Raw genomic sequence first — 17,727 nt, forward strand, 5'->3', positions numbered from 1 at the left:
AGTTGCGTTGCATGGGCGTGCATGGGCTTAAATTAGTTGCATGTGGCATTTTCCCAGATCGGGGATCTAACCCGTGTCTCCTGCATTGGCAGGCGGGTTCTTTATCACTAACATATCTTTAACACTGAAATCTTGGCAACCTATTCTGTATTTCAAATGTTCAGGAGTAAGACTGCAACAAATAAAGAAGTATCATTATCACACAAAGAAGGATGAAGTGTGTCTGAGAATCCGGTAGAAAACCTTTTCACATTTATAGTAGCCCTATTTCCTTATATCATGGAAGTTTTGTGAATTAATGTAGGATGTGTAGTTGTTTTTAAGAAGCATACTTAGGTTACATAGTCTAAAATAGGTTAGTTTGAAACGACACTCTTGTTAATAGGAGCTTAATTTATTAAATTCAGAATATTTAATTTTATTTGAGATTTTGCTCTTGAAAGTGTTAATTGCTGCAGCCTGGATTTGGTCCAGTCAGATTTGTGAAGTAATTTTTTTTTTTTCCATTCCAGAAATACATGCTACAGGATTTAACTATCAAAATGAAGATGAAAAAGTCACCTTGTCTTTTCCTAGTACTCTCCAACCAGGTAGGAGACATGGCTTTTATAAAATCCCATAATGAATAGTGACATCTTACTTCTTCCCCCCAAATTTATTGCATTTCTTTTTTGTTGTTGTTGTTTTTAAAAAAAGCTCTTTGTTTTAGGGAGATTAAGTATTAAGATCTTGGGCAAACTCCAGGAGATGGTGAGAGACAGGGAGGCCTGGCGTGCTGCAGTCCATGGGGTCTCAAAGAGTCAGACACTACTTGACAACTGAACAACAATAACAAAGTATTAAGATAGAGCTTACAACAGGCAGGTTCATTTCAACTTTTAGCCCACCAGAAAAAAGTGAAAAATGACAGTCATTCTATTCTAGAACATAATGCATTGTTTTCACTTTTTCAGTTTCAGTTTTTTAAAATTACATCTACCTAGTTCTTCTACTAATTGAATCCAAATATCTGAGGCAAATGTTCCACAGATGATTTTGAGGTACAATTAGAGAGATTAGAGAGATGCTATGCTAAGTGAGGGCATGAAAGGAAAGATTCATTGATACATTACTATATGTGCTATTTAAAAGCACAAAGAAACTAGACGTTCTGAGCTGAATATAATGGAAGAAATTATATACAAATCAGTTGGTAAAGTACTGAGACTTTGATAAATGAGCATATGAAAAACCACAGATAATATGAAAGAAAATGCAAATGAATAACAGTGTGTTAAGATATTTGCCCTCCTCGTAATGAGAAATATTAAAATAACTGCTACTGATAATACCAGTTTTTGTCTGTCATGTAATCAGAAGTAAAAAAATGAATCTAAGTATGACTGCCTTAATATTACTATTAAGAATGTAAATCCATGTGATTTATTTGGAAAGCAGCCTGGCAGTATGTGTTAAGAGCCTAAAGATATTCATGTCTTTTGACCTGGAAGTTCTGGTATTAGGAATATAGTATCCTAAAGAAAAGTCATAAATACAAGAAATACCATATGCGTAGAAGTGTCTGTTCAGACATTACTAAGATAGTAAAAAATTAGAATTAATACATTTGTCCAACACTAAAGGAATAATTAAGCTAATTATGACATATATGTATGATGAATACATCCAGCAGTTAAAAGTGAGGTTTATGAATTCTTAACACTGTAAAGTACTTATTATAATGTAAAATTGAAAAGCAGAATATAGAATTACACATACAAGGTGATGAATCATATCTCTAAAATGGTATGAATAATATATGTCTGGTTGTTGACAATTGATGATTTTTATTCTTATTTATACCCTTCTCTGTTTTCCATAATTTTTATATTGAGAATATATTCCCTCAATATGAAAGTATTTATAGAAAAATTTTAAATTGGAGAAGTTTTATCGTGGTACTCTTAAAGACCTTTCATTTTGTCTTTTTCTCACTAGGATTATTTTTGTGTGAAATTATTATAAAAACAAATGTTTGCCATAAACCTGTATTAAAAGATACTGAAGATTATAACCTGAACATTGAGAATTTCTCTCTCTGAGAAATGTTATTGTCTAGTGAATTTTCTACCTTTACTGTCTAGTGAATCCTTCCAGAAACATTCTGTGTATACCTAAGTGTATGTGTACATTTTAACCCACAAATGGGATCACAAATATCAGTGGCTTACAACAGATATTTCTTGTTTACACATCGCCCGGAGGACTGCTGATCATCTGCAGACACATTGCCAACTTCCCTGAACTCCACTGAGCTCATATGACTATTGATGCCAGGCTCTGTAGTGAGTAGCTGCTATGTGCAGCATGCTGTTCTCTCATATGGCAGAGGGGAGAAGCTTGGGGCTGGAGACAGCAACAAATCACAAACATTTAAAGCTTCTACGTGGATGGTGATGTTCATTCACATTTCATTGTGCAAAGCAAATAGCATGGCCAATCCCAAAGTTGCTGGGGCAATAATTACCAGACATTTGATAAACTTCTAAATGAAACATAAAGCAAAAAGGAAAGCAATAAGTATAATAGAAATATAGAAAATTTAAAGAAAAATGAAAAGAAAGCCCCCCCAAACCCAAACAGATTAATATCCTAAGGAGTATTACTAATATTACATTCATTAAATAAGAACAGGATGGAATAGAGTAAGAACACCTTTGGAAATTATATTAGGAGTAAAAAAAACAAAAGAAGTTTTGAGAGGTGAAATAGAGGCATCTTCCAAATAGGAAGATTGGAGGACTGATCTGTCAGGACCAGACATCCAGCTAGTGAAAGAGAGGACATAGAAAATGGGAAGGGGAAATTATGAAAAACACACAACATGAAAATTTTTTTGAACTGATGAGACAGAAGCCTTAAGTTTGAAAAAATACACTATCAAAAGGAAACTCAATAAATGTAAGAAGTCCCACACCAAAGCAAATTTTAGAATTTTCAGGGGGTAAAGTGAGGCTCTCAAAGAGTTTCTACCTGAGGCAGGGAGTTAGGAGGAAGTTACCTTCAAGGTTCAGAAATCAAAAGAGCAGTAGCTTTACAATGGAAACTCGACTCTTAATAAAGCCATTCCTTGAAAATTATAAGTGAATCTGACTCTCAATTTAGAATTCTGTGCTTAGCCACACAATGAGGTTAAAGAAAATATTTTCAGATCTTTGAAGTTATAGACAATTTTAATTCTTTGTGAAAGATATAGTAGTGGAGATGTAGTTTAGCTCAAACTTCACTTGTTATAGTAAGAAGAAAATTGAAAAGTGAAAAAAATAGCTAAATAAGCAAGGTATTTAGAAATCACAGAGTTGTTACTGAGGCAAATATAGGGAGTAAGTAGCATTGGGCATGCCTGCAGCTTATATAGGTGGGCCTGTAGAACTGTGTTGTGTGTTAGCTGCTCAGTCGTGTCTGACTCTTTGCGACCCCATGGACTATAGCTCGCCAGGTTTCTCTGTCCATGGGATTTTCCAGGCAAGAATAGTGGAGTGGGTTGTCATTTCCTTCTCCATGGAATCTTCCCAACTCAGGGATTGAACCTGGGTGTCCTGCATTGCAGGCAGATATATGAGGTTTAAAACTGTGAACTATTATTTTGATAGAAATGATAGGAAATTTTTAAAAAATTTAAAATCTGTATCATTACAGACTATATTCTGTGTTCATACTGTGAAAAGATTAAAGTCAGTAGCAAAATACGAACAAAAAATGCCTTCTCATATTGGAAAAATGATACTTCTGAAAATTAATGAGTCGAAGATTTGTTACAGGAATTAGAAAATATTTAGAACTGAATAATTAAATTGCTACATACGGAGCATGTGGGATGCAGGTAAAGCATTATTTTCAGAGAGGATATTTAGTCAGAAGAAAGGCTAAAAATTAATTAAGAGGGAATCAAGATCAATGTTAGACAAAAAGAATAGGTAACTTGAAAGTAGAAGAGAAAGATTTAAGAGCAGAAATTAATGAAATAAAAATGAGGAAGAGAGGAGCAAAAATATTTAAAGGTGGCTTAAAATAGCCTAAGAAGATACATAAACCTAGTTAGCATGTATAGAAAAAAAATAGCATAGATTCAATTGTTCAGCATTAGGAAATTTGACGTAATTTTTTAAATCAAAAATATTAGTGTGTTTATCAAAAGAAGCCAGAATACATTTGCTGGAACTCATCAGGTAAGAAAGGACATAAACTCCCAGAAGATATATGTGTATGTGTGTGTGTGATGTATACCTGTATATGAATATATGTGTGTATTATATATTCACACATGTATCTACTGAGTGCTTAATCTGTGCTGTACTGTTTTATGTACATCATAAACATTTGTTAATCCATTTTGAAATAGATTATATGATCTCCGCTTTAAAGATAAACTATTGTACCAAATGATGTATTTAACTTAAATAACTTGCCCAAGGTCAACAGCTAATATAATGGCAGTCATAGAACATAAGCAGTTTAATTCAAAACTTTGTACTACTAGCTATCACATTATGCTCCTTTTATTTTTTAAATGTTAAAAAAATATAACACATGCACATGGTTTGAAATTCAAATGATACATAGTGATAATTTGTTGGTTGTTCTATTCCTGTCTTTCTCTCAGCTCCACTTCTCCGAAGTGATCAGTTTCCTATGTATTCTTTCAAAACTGCTCCATGCTTTTATAAGCATTTATGTTTATACCATTTAAGAACACAGAAGTTAGCATGTCATATGTATTCTCTACCCTTCTTTTCTCCTTTATATATAAGAGGTCATTTATTATCAGTATATAAGAGCTACATCATTCTTGATAAGGACTTTTTACAGTAGACATGGTAAATTGTTAAGTCATTTCTAATAAAAGCAGGAACAAGTCATTGAAGATTATGACTGTTAGTATACACTATACTTCTTTCCCAGGTGACGCTAGTAATGAACCCGCCTGACAATACAGCAGACTTAAGAGACGCAGGTTTGATCCCTGGATCTGGAAGATCCCCTGGAGAAGGGACTGGCAACCCACTCCAGTATTCTTGCCTGGAGAATCCCATGGACAGAGGAGCCTGGTGGGCTGTGGTCCATAGGGGCTCTAAATAAGAGTCGGATGCAACTGAAGTGACTTAGCGCACACATACAAAGTATATTTGACAAAGTTATGGAGATTTTTAGCTAATATGATATACTTAAGTAACTAATATGAATATTAGAATTAAAAGTTACCTCATTTACAGATGTGATTGTATTAAATTATTGAATATATATAAATATCTGTTTGAAAATCATTGGCTTTCACATTTTCCTCAGATATCTGGGTCAAAGTTACCTAGTCATTCTTTGCTTTAAGAATAAATTCCTGATTTTTTTTTCAAATTTCAGTAAGTGGTCTCTCTTCTGGTAATAAATACTGAGCATGTATCAGGAGGACATTAGTAACCTTTGTGTTTAGCCGATTCAAACTTAACAGTCGTGCCAAATACTATATAACAAAGTAAAACATCTTCGTTTCTGAAATTGGCACCATTTTAGAATATAGGTTAACTTCCCATGATCATCGTAAGGCCTAACAACCTTAGAATCAGTGGTTAAGGATCCTGTAGAGTGACAATCATTTGCGAAATGCTAGAAGATATTAACATTTTGAGGAGTAGAAAACAGGATCATAAGAAATGGTGACAAAAAGTCAGAGACTTATTCTCTTTATATAAAGTAATCTGTCTTAAATTTCATAGCTAGATGCATTACATTTTTTATAATATAATTTTTAGTAATTTTGTTACTTTGCAACAAGGCAATGGCACCCCACTTCAGTACTCTTGCCTGGAAAATCCCATGGACGGAGGAGCCTGGTAGGCTACAGTCCATGGGGTTGCTAAGAGTCGGACACAACTGAGCGACTTTACTTTCACTTTTCATTTTCATGCATTGGAGAAGGAAATGGCAACCCACTCCAGTGTTCTTGCCTGGAGAATCCCAGGGACAGGGGAGCCTAGTGGACTGCTGTCTATGGGGTCGCACAGAGTCGGACACGACTGAAGCAACTTAGCAGTAGCAGCAAGCTTTAAAAACCAAAGTTTTTTGGAGTAAGTCCTAATTTTTCAGTTGTTTAATTAATAAATGAGCTTATATGTATTAAAAGGCTTATCACCCCAAGAAGATAAATATTGTATACCTTGGCTATTCAAATAAGGCATCTAATTTGAGGAAGCAAAGTCAGTTATATGTGAAAATAGGTATAAAATCAGACTTTCTGGCAATTGGTTCTTTAGTGTGGTATAAAATTAACAGGTGAAATTTATCATGAAGTCCTTTTTCCTCCTGTTTTTGCCCTAAAATTCTGTATCAAAAGCAAATATTCTATAATTAGTACTGTATAATGTGACACCAATTAAATTTAGTAATATATTAAAAAAAACCAAAAACATGTTTTGTTTGAATTTCAGGTAATAACCCTTTCCCAATAATTTGTATTTTGTAGTCTGCCACTTTTCAGAAATGGTCATTGTCAATATCTTGTTATAGTATTATGACCCTGGAGATTTAAAACTGAGTAAAAATGTGAGCAGACTTTCTTATTTAGTTAAAAGTTTTAAATCCACTGTTATTCCAAGTAGGAAAAGTCAAAAGTATATTTACCATGGAATATGAAGACATCTTAACAGTTGACTTATAGAAAAACAGACTGACCAGTTCCATTTATGGAATTGTAACATAAAATTTCATCAGACAGTTCTATTTTTAAAGAGGTTTTCATAGTCTAATAGATATTCTTTACTAACTTTATTGGGGCTTCCCAGGGGTGGCTCAGCAGTAAAGAATTCGCCAGCCAAGCAGGAGACATGGGTTTGATCCCTGGGTTGGGAAGATCCTGGGAGAAAGAAATGGCAACCAACTCCAGTATCCTTGCCTGGGAAATCCCTTGGACAAAGGAGCCTGGGTTGCAGAGTTGGACATGACTTAGCGACTAAACAACAATAACAAAAACTTGATTACTGTGAATACATATGCCTTTTTTTTTCCTAATCAATGAATTCCTAATGAAAATAGAGAAATGTTATATTATTTATAGCTAAATTCTTTAGTATCAGTCAGAATTGTTTTCAGATTCTTTTACTGTTTTTATATTTACTGTCCCAGTAATCTATCATTCTCTTAAAAAAAAAAAAAAGTATTTATTGACACCTTCAGCCAGAATGTCCGATTTAAAAAAAAATACTATCACAAATGTCTATTCAGTGGACCTTCAATTGAGTTATTTGGTTTTATTTTCCTAGCATGATTCAGGATGTGGTACTTTCTTTAGTTGTGACTTTGCTGCAAATGTCTGAAATTTTTACTTGAAATTACTTTCAGAACCAGTTTGAGGCATATTAGGAAATTAGCTTAATTACTTAATAGGCACAATTAGTGTTTTGGCTAAAAATAGATTGCAATTTGTTATTCACATAATCTGCAGACTTGAACTTTTTATGACTTGGACCTTTCCAAAAAGCAAATTCAATTTTGGAAGGTGAAGATTTGACTTTGTGAACATCCAAAAGGATATGTCAGAAAGTCAAGAACATTTTGAACGATATCAGTGTCAATGCTCTGCAAGCATTCCAAAATGTCAGTTTGAAGCATCAGGATATGAAAGTTTTGATTTAAGTGGCTAATTACTTTATGGTCATACTATATCTCTGATTTGTAAGATTCCCATGCTCTGGATTCTTTTATAAATAGGCACTTTAAAGGGATCAATTACAAAGTCAACATTTTGGGGGTTTTTTGTGACTGGATTTATAAAATGTAGAATAGGATTATTGTTTTGTCATGCATCTGAATTTAGTAGATGACACTAGATAATAGTGATAAGGTTTTTTCTGTTATGAAAGAAAGTGTAGTTGATGCTTAAACAACACAGGTTTGAACTGACGGGTCCACTTATACTCAGATGTTTTTCAGTAGTAAATAGCGTACCACACAGTCCAAGGTTGGTTGAATTTGGAGATGTGGAGGAACTGCAGATATGGAAGACCCCTGACCCAGTGGTGCCTCTGGAAGCGTTAGTTGCTTTTCTTGTGCTTGCTTAGGCTGTGCATATACTAAAATTGGAACAATACAGAGAAGATTAGCATGGCCCTGCGCAAGGACGACATGCAAATTTGTGAATCGTTCCATGTTTTTTTGGGTTACTCAGGTGGTTCAGTGGTAAAGAATCTGCCTGCCAAGGCAGGAGACCTAGGGTTCGAACTCTGGGTTGGGAAGATCCCCTGGAGAAGGAAATGGTAACCCACTCGAGTATTCTTGCCTGGGAAATCCCATGAATGGAGGAGCCTGGTGGGCTACAATCCATGGGGTTGCAAATAGTCAGACACGACTTAGCAACTAAGCACCTATAAATTATAGGTGGATTAACCCCCATATTATTCAAGGGTCAGCTGTATATATATTTGTAAAAACTCTCATTTTGTATATAAAAGAATAATGTCTCTGTGTATAACTTGAGTCACTTACTGTACAGCAGAGATTGGCACAACATTGTAAATCAACTATACTTCAATTTAAAAAACCTCCTATTTTATCTAAATTGATTTTGTTCTTATATAACAAGAGAATATGTATTCAGGTTGTATTTTTATTTGCATTTAATACTTATTGGTTTAAATTTATTTCTTTAATATTCTTAGATTTCAGGAAAGGATCAATCTATATGGCATAATTGGCAGAGAGCATGAATTTTGGATTAAACAGACCTAAGTTTTTAATCTCATTCTTGCTACTTACTAATTGTGTGACCTTGGGCAAGTTATTTAACTTTTCAGGGTTAGTTTCTTCACCTCACAAAATGGAGACAATGCCTACCTACCCAACTAAATATTTTTAAAGCACCAGTGCATAATAGCCGGTCATACATTGAATATATTTATTTCTTTTCCTGCTTTTCATGTATTGGTGATTTGAAACTCACTAGTAAAATTAAAGAACTTTCTTAGCAGTCACTCTAAACATGACTTTAAGGTTTCCTTTAGGATTAGTTTGCCATTTACTTTAGTAAATACTATATTTTCTACATTGCCAAGAGGAGTGTTTGAGAAACAAAGGAATGATTTGAACATTGTCAATAGCTATGAATTAATGCTTAATGACATACTTCTGATAACTTGTACTTAATATCTCCATGAAAGTATTTTCATTTATCTTCAATCACAGGTACAGGAACCTTAAAGATAGATTTTGTTGGCGAACTGAATGATAAAATGAAGGGTTTCTATAGAAGTAAATACACTACCCCTTCTGGAGAGGTGCGCTATGCTGCTGTCACACAGTTTGAGGTATGGTATTCTTTAAAACATGAGCTTCCCAGATGGCGCTAGTGGTAAACAGTCCGCCTGCCAATGCAGGAGACATTAAGAGATGCTGGTTCAATCCCTGGGTTGAAAAGATCCCCTAGAGGAGGAAATGGCAACCCGCTCCAATATTCTTGTCTGGAGAATCCCATGGACAGAGGAGCCTGGCGGACTACGGTCAGTGGGGTTGCAAAGAGTTGGACACAACTGATGCGATTTTGCACGCATTCATTCTTTAAAATATTATGATCTTGGGACTTCTCTCGTGGACCTGTGGTTGAGAATCTGCCTGCCAGAGGCTTCCCTGGTGACTCAGTGAAGAATCCATCTGCCGGTGGAGGAGACATGGGTTCTATTCCTGATCTGGGAAGATGCCACATGCTGTGGAACAGCTGAGCCCATGCACCACAACTATTGAGCCTGTGCTCTAGAGCCCAGGAGCTGCAACTACTGAGCCTACTTGCCACAACTGCTGAAGCCTGTGCACCCTAGAGCCTGCACATCCCATCAAAGAGTAGCCCCCGCTCGCCACAACTTGAGAAAAGTCTGTGCAGCAACAAAAACAAAGCACAACCAAAAATAAATAATGAAATAAAATTATTGTTTTAAAAACAGAAAGAAAGGATCTGCTGCCAATGCAGGGGACATGGGCTTGGTCCCTGGTCCAGGTGCTAAGATTCCACATGCTGCAGGGCAACAAAGTCCACGCACCACAGCTGCTGAGCTAGCACCCTAGAGCCCATGCTCTGCAGTAACAGAAGCCATGGCAGTGAGCAGCTTGCACACCATAACCAGAGAGTAGCCCCCATTTGCCACAAGTAGAGAAAGCCCATATCAGCAATGAAGAGCCCATGTGCCACAACAAAGACCCAGGGCAGCCAAAAAAAATCACGATCTTCCGTGAGACATTCTGACAAAGGTCTGTTCTCTTATTTGCCTGATTATTTGAGGCTAGATGCCTGTAACCATAATTGTATTAATGATTTTGGAATTTTTACTCTATATTCAACTCTTTCTATTATACAGGGGAGAGAATTAGGGATGTGGGCTGGGATTTTTATAACAGTATCAGTATTAATTTAGTAGGAAAAGCCACAGGTACAAAGTATAAAAGCAATCCAGGTGTTGAAGTTTTTTTTACCTGTATGTATGCATATATAGCTATACACAGATATATATGGATTTTATATATATATGTAAATATAATTTTGTTACCTGTGTGTATGTGAGAGTGTGATTCCAGTGCTTATCTCTAGCTCTTTTGAGCACTTCTTCATCTTGGAATGATTTGTTGGAGTGTGTCTCCAGATGATTTTTAAAGGGAGAGTATGTGGGTGGTATACTTCTTGAGTGTTGGGATATCAGAAAATCTTTCATTTGCCTTTATATACAACCAGTTTTACTGAACATACAAAAGATTTGTTGGAGGAGGGGGAAGGAAAAAAGAGCAGCCCCTGACATAAGTTGTCCTAGCACTGAAGCTAATACATGTTTTCCTGTTGGATGTAAACAGAGCGCCAGCCTCAGACAAGGTTACTACTTTGACACCATGATAAGGTGAGACAAAACAAGGACCCTTCGTAATTTCCTCCAAGCACAGACAAACAAGGTCATTTTGTTCATCACAAAAGACAAACAACTCCCTTTCTTGGTTAAAATGAGTGACTGCTGGGGTTTGTTTTTTTTTTTTTTACCAAATGCAGTCTTAGGCTTTCTCTAGTTTGCCCTCTTTATATTAACAGAAAAGATAATACTTGCTGATAAAATTGCCTCCACTTTCTGACAGCACTCAACTTAGAATTCTTTCTTCCTTAAATCGTCTCCAAATCATTCAGGCAAATTCCAAATCACATAGTAGTTTCTTACCTTTTAACTGAGACACCCCATAGTTTCTTTTGAGTGAGTTTTCCCTTCACAAGCCCAACTTCTTCAATAAGAGTGATACAATTGGCTTACAGTTTTTCTCTTTCAGAGGTGCATAAATGTTGGTCTAGGGACCACCCTGGTGGTCCAGTGGCTACGACTCTGAGCTCCCAGTGCATGGGGCCTAGGTTTGATTCTTGGTTAGGGAACTAGATTCTATGTGCTGCAACTGAAGATCTCGCATGCCACAACTAAGACCTGGCACAGCCAAATAAATAAGTATTAAAGAAACCCAATATAGTTCAGGTTAATATGAACATTTTTTTAATGTATAAAAACTTTGCTTCATTGTCGCTCCTGACTCCTTCATGCTATTACTGTCATAAAAATTTGATCTTTATATAGTACTAATACATCTAAGCCTGTCAGTCATTTTCTACTTATTACCTTATACAGTTGCCTTTTAAAGACAGATGTAAAGACAAAACAGAAAAGAATTACAAATAAAAATGTTTATGGGAATTCCCTGGTAGGCTAGTGGTTAGGACTTTCCACTACAGGGAGCTGGTCAGGGTTCAATCCCTTGTTGGAGACCTAAAATCCTGTAAGCCGTGTGGTGCAGCCAAAAATGAAAAACAGACAAAACCCAAATAAAAATATTTATGCTGTCTTTATAATTCCTATGTGTTCCCCTTCATGGTGTTCTTCATTTCTTTGTATGGATTTGAGTTACCACTTACTGTATTTCACTTGAGCTTACAGACTCCTTTCAGTATTTTTATAAGGCAGGTCTGCTAATAATAAGTTCTCTGTCTTTTGGCACAGCCTAATAAATAAATAAAATAAATATTAAAAAATATGTTCTAAAGTCTTTTACATCTCATTTTGTCAAATAGGAGGAGTCAGACTAAAATGTGTCTTCTTCCTTGAGTAACACAATTTAAAATTTTGCTATATTTTCTTTGTGATTGCTTGTTAAATTATTTCTTTGTACCTAGTGTTCACTTTTCATTAACTTTTAATAATTCGTGAACCTACTCACATTCAGATTTAGATCTTTCCTCAGTATAGCAGTATTTTCTTCTGTTGCATCTTCATTATGTTTCTGTTCTGATCTCTTCTTCAGGAACATCATTTAATAATAGATTTAGCTCTAGTGTCTATCCCCAAATGTACCTGTGATTGCTTTTATCACCTTGTCCTTTGTTTGTTTGTTTTTGGCTTAATATATATTATTGAAGTATAGTTGACATAGTGTTTCAGGTGCACAGCAAGGTGATTCAGTTATGCATGTATTATTTTTGAAATTATTTTCCATTATAGTTTATTACAAGATATTGACTGTAGTTCCCTGTGCTATACAGTAAACCTTTGTTGCTTATTTCATCTTCCTAATTAGAAATCTAGCATTCTATTCATACTAAGTCAAACAAGTGGAATCAAAATATCATAAATTTTTAGTTAGGCAAAAATTCATAAGTTTTCTAAAATATATATATCATACATACTATTTATGTGTATACATGAGCTTTTCTACTATGCTTGATAAAGGCTTGAGAAAGAACATTTAAAAAAAAAGAAAAAGATGGAGAAATTGGAAAACATAAACTAAATGAAATGGGAGGACTGAATGTGAAATAGAAAAAGTAAAACAAACTAGATAAAAGATCATCATGTAGGCCAGTTGTTTTTAAACATGACTGCTCATTAGAAGCATACCTGGAGCTCTGGAGGAAAAAGTGCAATACCTGGGCATTTGTATTTTTCAAAAAATTTCAAGATAATTCTGATAAGCATCTGGATTTTAAAAAGTGATTACAGGTTTTTCTGTAAAATTGTAGTTTTGTTTGGTGATATAGAGTTCAATTAATTTTCTGTTGACCAATCATGATACAGTGGTATAAAGTGAGTAATAGTTACATAATCACCATAGTATAAGGTGTTTATCAGTTTTCCCAATCAATAGCCAGACAAAAAATAAAAGATAATTATAATTTTAAGCCATATTGGGAACATGATTAACTTAACAATATAAAATGGTTCCATACAATTGGGGGGGGGTCACGCACAGTGATGTAAGTGGAAGTACATACATGCACTTGTTTTCATCTGCCTAGCCAGTGTATGTCTTTTGGTTGGTGCATTTAATCCATTTACATTTAAGGTAATTATCAGTATGTATGATCCTATTACCATTTTCTCAATTGTTTTGGGTTTATTTTTTGAAGGTCTTTTCCTTCTCTTGTGTTTCCTTCTTAAAGTTCCTTTAGCATTTGTTGTAAACCTGGTTTGGTGGTGCTGAATTTCCTTAACTTTTGCTTGTCTGGAAAGCTTTTGATTTCTCCATCAAATCTGAAGGAGAGACTTTCTGGGTATTCTTGGTTGTAGGTTCTTCCCTTTCATCACTTTAAATATATCATGCTGTTCGCTTCTGTCTTGTGGAGTTTCTATTGAGAAATCAGCTGATAGCCTGATGGGAGTTCCCTTATATGTTATTTGTTGTTTTTCTCTTGTTGCTTTTAATATTTTATCTTTGTCTTTAATTTTTGTCAGTTTGATTACTATGTGTCTCAGTGTGTTCCTCCTTGGGTTTATCCTTCCTGGGACTCTCTGTGCTGCCTGGACTTGGTTAACTGTTTCCTTTCCCATGTTAGGGAAATTTTCAGCTATTACTTCACATATTTTCTCAGGTCCTTTTTCTCTCCCTCCTCCTTCTGGGACCCCTATAATGTGAATGTTGGTGTATTCAGTGTTGTCCCAGAGGTCTCTTAGGCTGTCTTCATTTCTTTTCATCCTTTTTTCTGTATTCTGTTATGCAGCAGTGGTTTCCACCATTCTGTCCTCCAGGTCATTTATCTCTTCTTTTGCCTCAGTTATTCTGCTCTTGATTCCTTCTAGTATATTATTCATCTGTGTTTTAGTTCTTGTAGGTCTTTGGTAAACATTTCTTGTATCTTCATTGTTTTCACAAGATCTTGGATCATCTTCATTATCATTATTCTGAGTTCTTTTTCTGGAAGGTTGCCTATCTCCACTTCATTTAGTTGTTTTTCTGGGGTTTTATCCTGTCCCTTTATCTTTATCTGTGATATAACTTTCTGATTTTTCATCGAGATTAACTTTCTGTTTGGTTATGGTTTTTGTCTTAGCTGCTGTGGGACTGTGCTTCTTGCTTCTTCGATCTGCCCTCTGATGGAGGAGGCTAACAGGCTTGTGTAAGCTTCCTGATGGGAGGGACTGGCAGTGAGAAAAACTGGGTCTTGCTCTGGTGGGCAGGGCCTTGCTCAGTAAAGCTGTAATCCAATTATCTGATGATAGGTGTGGTTGCACTCCCTCCCCGGTAGTTGTTTGCCCTATGGTAGGGTTAATGGCAAACTCCAAGAGGGTTTACTATGCCAAGGGAGGGGCCTTCCTGGCCTGATGCTGCCAGTGCCTCTGTCCCTGTGGTGAGCCCCTGTTAACCCGTAACCTCCACAGGAGACCTTCCAACACTAGCAGGTAGTTGTGACTCAGTCTCCTGTGGGGTTACTGCTCCTTTCCTCTGGGTCTTGGTGTGTGCAAGATTTGGTTTGTGCCCTCCAAGACTGGAGTCTCTGTTTCCCCTAGTCCTGTGGAAGTCCTGTAATCAAATCCCACTGACCTTCAAGGTCAGATTTCCTGAGGATTCCCAGTCCCTTTGTCCAGTACCCAGGCTGGGAAGCCTTACTTGGGGTTCAGAACCTTCACCATAGTGCAAGAACTTCTTTGGTATTATTGTTCTCCAGTTTGTGGGTCACCCACAACTAGATACAACTAGAGAGAAGCCCACCCACCACACCAAAATATCCTGTGTGCAGCAACTAAGGCCCAATGCAGCCAGATAGATAAATAAACTTAGATCTTACTATCCGTGTCATTCATTTAATTTCCTCTAGTATAAACTCATTTATTTAGTGCTACTCCTAATTTGAATTTTTCTGTGTATTTTTTTCCTTACAGTCTACTTATTTTTTCAAACATCTTATTCACTGTTTAGTAGAATTCGTAATTTATTTAATTTCTTTGACAGTGCAGTCAGACATGTCACATTTTTCCTTCAAGAAATCCTTTTTTAAAAATATTGATTTACTGGCTGTGCTGAGTCTTCATTGCTGTGCAGGCTTTTCTCTAGTTGTGGTCAGCATGGGCTGCTCTCTAGCTGTGGTGTGCACGCATTGCCGTGGCTTCTCATTGCAGAGCACAGGCTCTAAGGCACCTGGGCTTCAGTAGCTGCAGCATGTGGGCTCAGTAGTTGTGGCTCCTGTGCTCTAGAGCACGGGCTCCGTAGCTGTGGCACAGGGGGCTTGTTGCTCCATGGCACATGGAATATTCTCAGATCAGGGATCAAACCCTTGTCTCCTGCATTGGCAGACGAATTCTTTACCACTGAGCCACCAAGGAAGCCCCAAGAAATCCTTTTTCAGAAGTATATGTTTCCCTGGCAGGCCAGTGGTTACGATTCCACACTTCTACTGCTGGGGGCATGAGTTTGATCCCTGATGGGGAACTAAGATCCCACATGCTATTCATGCAAAAAAAAAAAAATAAATTTAAGAAGCAACAGTTAGAACTGGACGTGAAACAACAGACTGGTTCAAAATTAGGAAAGGAGTACGTCAAGGCTGTATATTGTCACCCTGCTTATTTAACTTATACACAGAGTACATCATGCAAAATGCCAGGCTAGATGAAGCACAAGCTGAAATCAAGATTGCCGGGAGAAATATCAGTAACCTCAGGTATGGAGATGACACCACCCTAATGGCAGAAATTGAAAAGGAACTAAAGAGCCTCTTGATGAAGGTGAAAGAGGAGAATGAGAAAACTGGCTTAAAACTGAACATTCAAAACACTAAGATCATGGCATCCGATCCCATCACTTCATGGCAAATAGATGGGGAAACAGTGGAAACAGTGACAGACTTTATTTTATTGGGCTCCAGAATCACTGCGGACAGTGACTGAAGCCATGAAATTAAAAGATGCTTGCTCCTTGGAAAAAAAGCTTATTGGGCTCCAGAATCACTGCGGACAGTGACTGAAGCCATGAAATTAAAAGATGCTTGCTCCTTGGAAAAAAAGCTATGACAAACCTAGACAGTGTATTAAAAAGCAGAGACATCACTTTGCCAACAGAGGTCTGTATAGAGTTGTACCATGAAGAAGGCTGAGCACCAAAGAATTGTTGCTTTTGAACTGTGGTGCTAGAGAAGACTCTTTTGAGAGTCCCTTGGCCAGCAAGGAGATCAAATCAGTCAATCCTAAAGGAAATCAACCCTGAATATTCACTGGAAGGACTGATACTGAAGCTCCAATACCTTGGCCACCTGATGGGAAGAGCCAACTCACTGGAAAAGACCCTGATGCTGGGAAAGATTGAGGGCAGGAGGAGAAGGGGGCAACAGAGGATGAAATGATTAGACGGCATTATCGACTCAATGGACATGAGTTTGAGCAAACTCTGGGAGATAGTGAAGGACAGGGAAGCCTGGTGTGTCCATTGGGTCACAGAGAGTCGGACGTGACTGAGGGGCTCAATAACAACAATATGCCTTCTCTACCTCTGCATATTTTGTTTGTTCTTTTTAAGATACAGAATCTTGTCAGCGGTTCTATTTCTATTTTATGAAAGATTCTTTTATAACTGATATTCTGCTGCACCACTAAATCTTAATTTGTTTTAAAGTTTATTACTTTTTTTTATGTTTACAGAAAGAATGAGATCTCTTTAAATAAGTGGGTCAAATGCTGACAGTTTTATGTGTTGTATATGAAAGTGCTACCTTGTATTTTCTTTGTTATCAGTGCCTAGCTTATTGCCTAGCACTAAGTAGAAAATAAATATTTGAAAAAGTGAATGAATGAATGATAGAAAGAAATGGTTGTTACATGAAATAGTCCAGTAGGTTCATTCAGTGATAGTTCATATTTCATATTCTTTTTTTAAGGCTACTGATGCCCGGAGAGCTTTTCCTTGCTGGGATGAACCTGCCATCAAAGCAACTTTTGATATTTCATTGGTTGTTCCTAAAGACAGAGTAGCTTTATCAAACATGGTACGTATGTGTTAATGAGTATTCTTATATTTTGAATAAGCATTTAGCGTATTTTGTTTGCTGATTAGATGGGATAGCATGGAACTACCTAGTCACCCAGCACAGTACTTGACACATAATGGGAGCACAAATGTTAGTGTTCTTAGTTTCTTATAAGCCCTCTTTTTTTTTTATTGCCTCATTTGGGGAGTTTTCCCACACCCTGGAAGAAATTGCTTGTAAGCTATGTTAACAAGATTACCTGCTTTCTTTAATTTGGAAATCTAAGTAAGAAATGAACTTAATAACTATTACTTGAGAGAAAAAAAATCTGATATTCGTACTAAATGCCAAAAGTTATAGCCACGTAATGAAGTGTATTTAGGTTTTAACTGATTGTGTTCTTGGATGTGCTCCCTTCACTGATGTCATTGAATGTCATTCATAGTAGAATAAACATTTAC

At 36.4% G+C, this 17,727-nt stretch overlaps 1 protein-coding gene and 1 non-coding gene across 3 annotated transcripts in view; both read left to right on the forward strand.

The window, feature by feature from the left end:
• The window catches only part of NPEPPS (aminopeptidase puromycin sensitive), a 111,201-nt gene that overhangs the window by 62,578 nt on the left and 30,896 nt on the right, over positions 1 to 17,727 (forward strand). For both annotated transcript variants that reach the window (XM_055576049.1, XM_055576050.1), the window contains 3 exons: positions 513 to 590; positions 9,211 to 9,332; positions 17,177 to 17,284. In XM_055576049.1, the coding sequence (XP_055432024.1) occupies positions 513 to 590; positions 9,211 to 9,332; positions 17,177 to 17,284 (308 nt within the window). The remainder of the gene's footprint in view (positions 1 to 512; positions 591 to 9,210; positions 9,333 to 17,176; positions 17,285 to 17,727) is intronic.
• LOC129651859 (U6 spliceosomal RNA) lies at positions 8,081 to 8,184 on the forward strand. Its single transcript, XR_008714366.1, has one exon. It is a non-coding gene; the product is annotated as a U6 spliceosomal RNA (small nuclear RNA).

This window comes from Bubalus kerabau, chromosome 4 (assembly GCF_029407905.1).
Source record: "Bubalus kerabau isolate K-KA32 ecotype Philippines breed swamp buffalo chromosome 4, PCC_UOA_SB_1v2, whole genome shotgun sequence".
In the NCBI taxonomy this organism is placed as follows: Eukaryota; Metazoa; Chordata; class Mammalia; order Artiodactyla; family Bovidae; genus Bubalus; species Bubalus kerabau.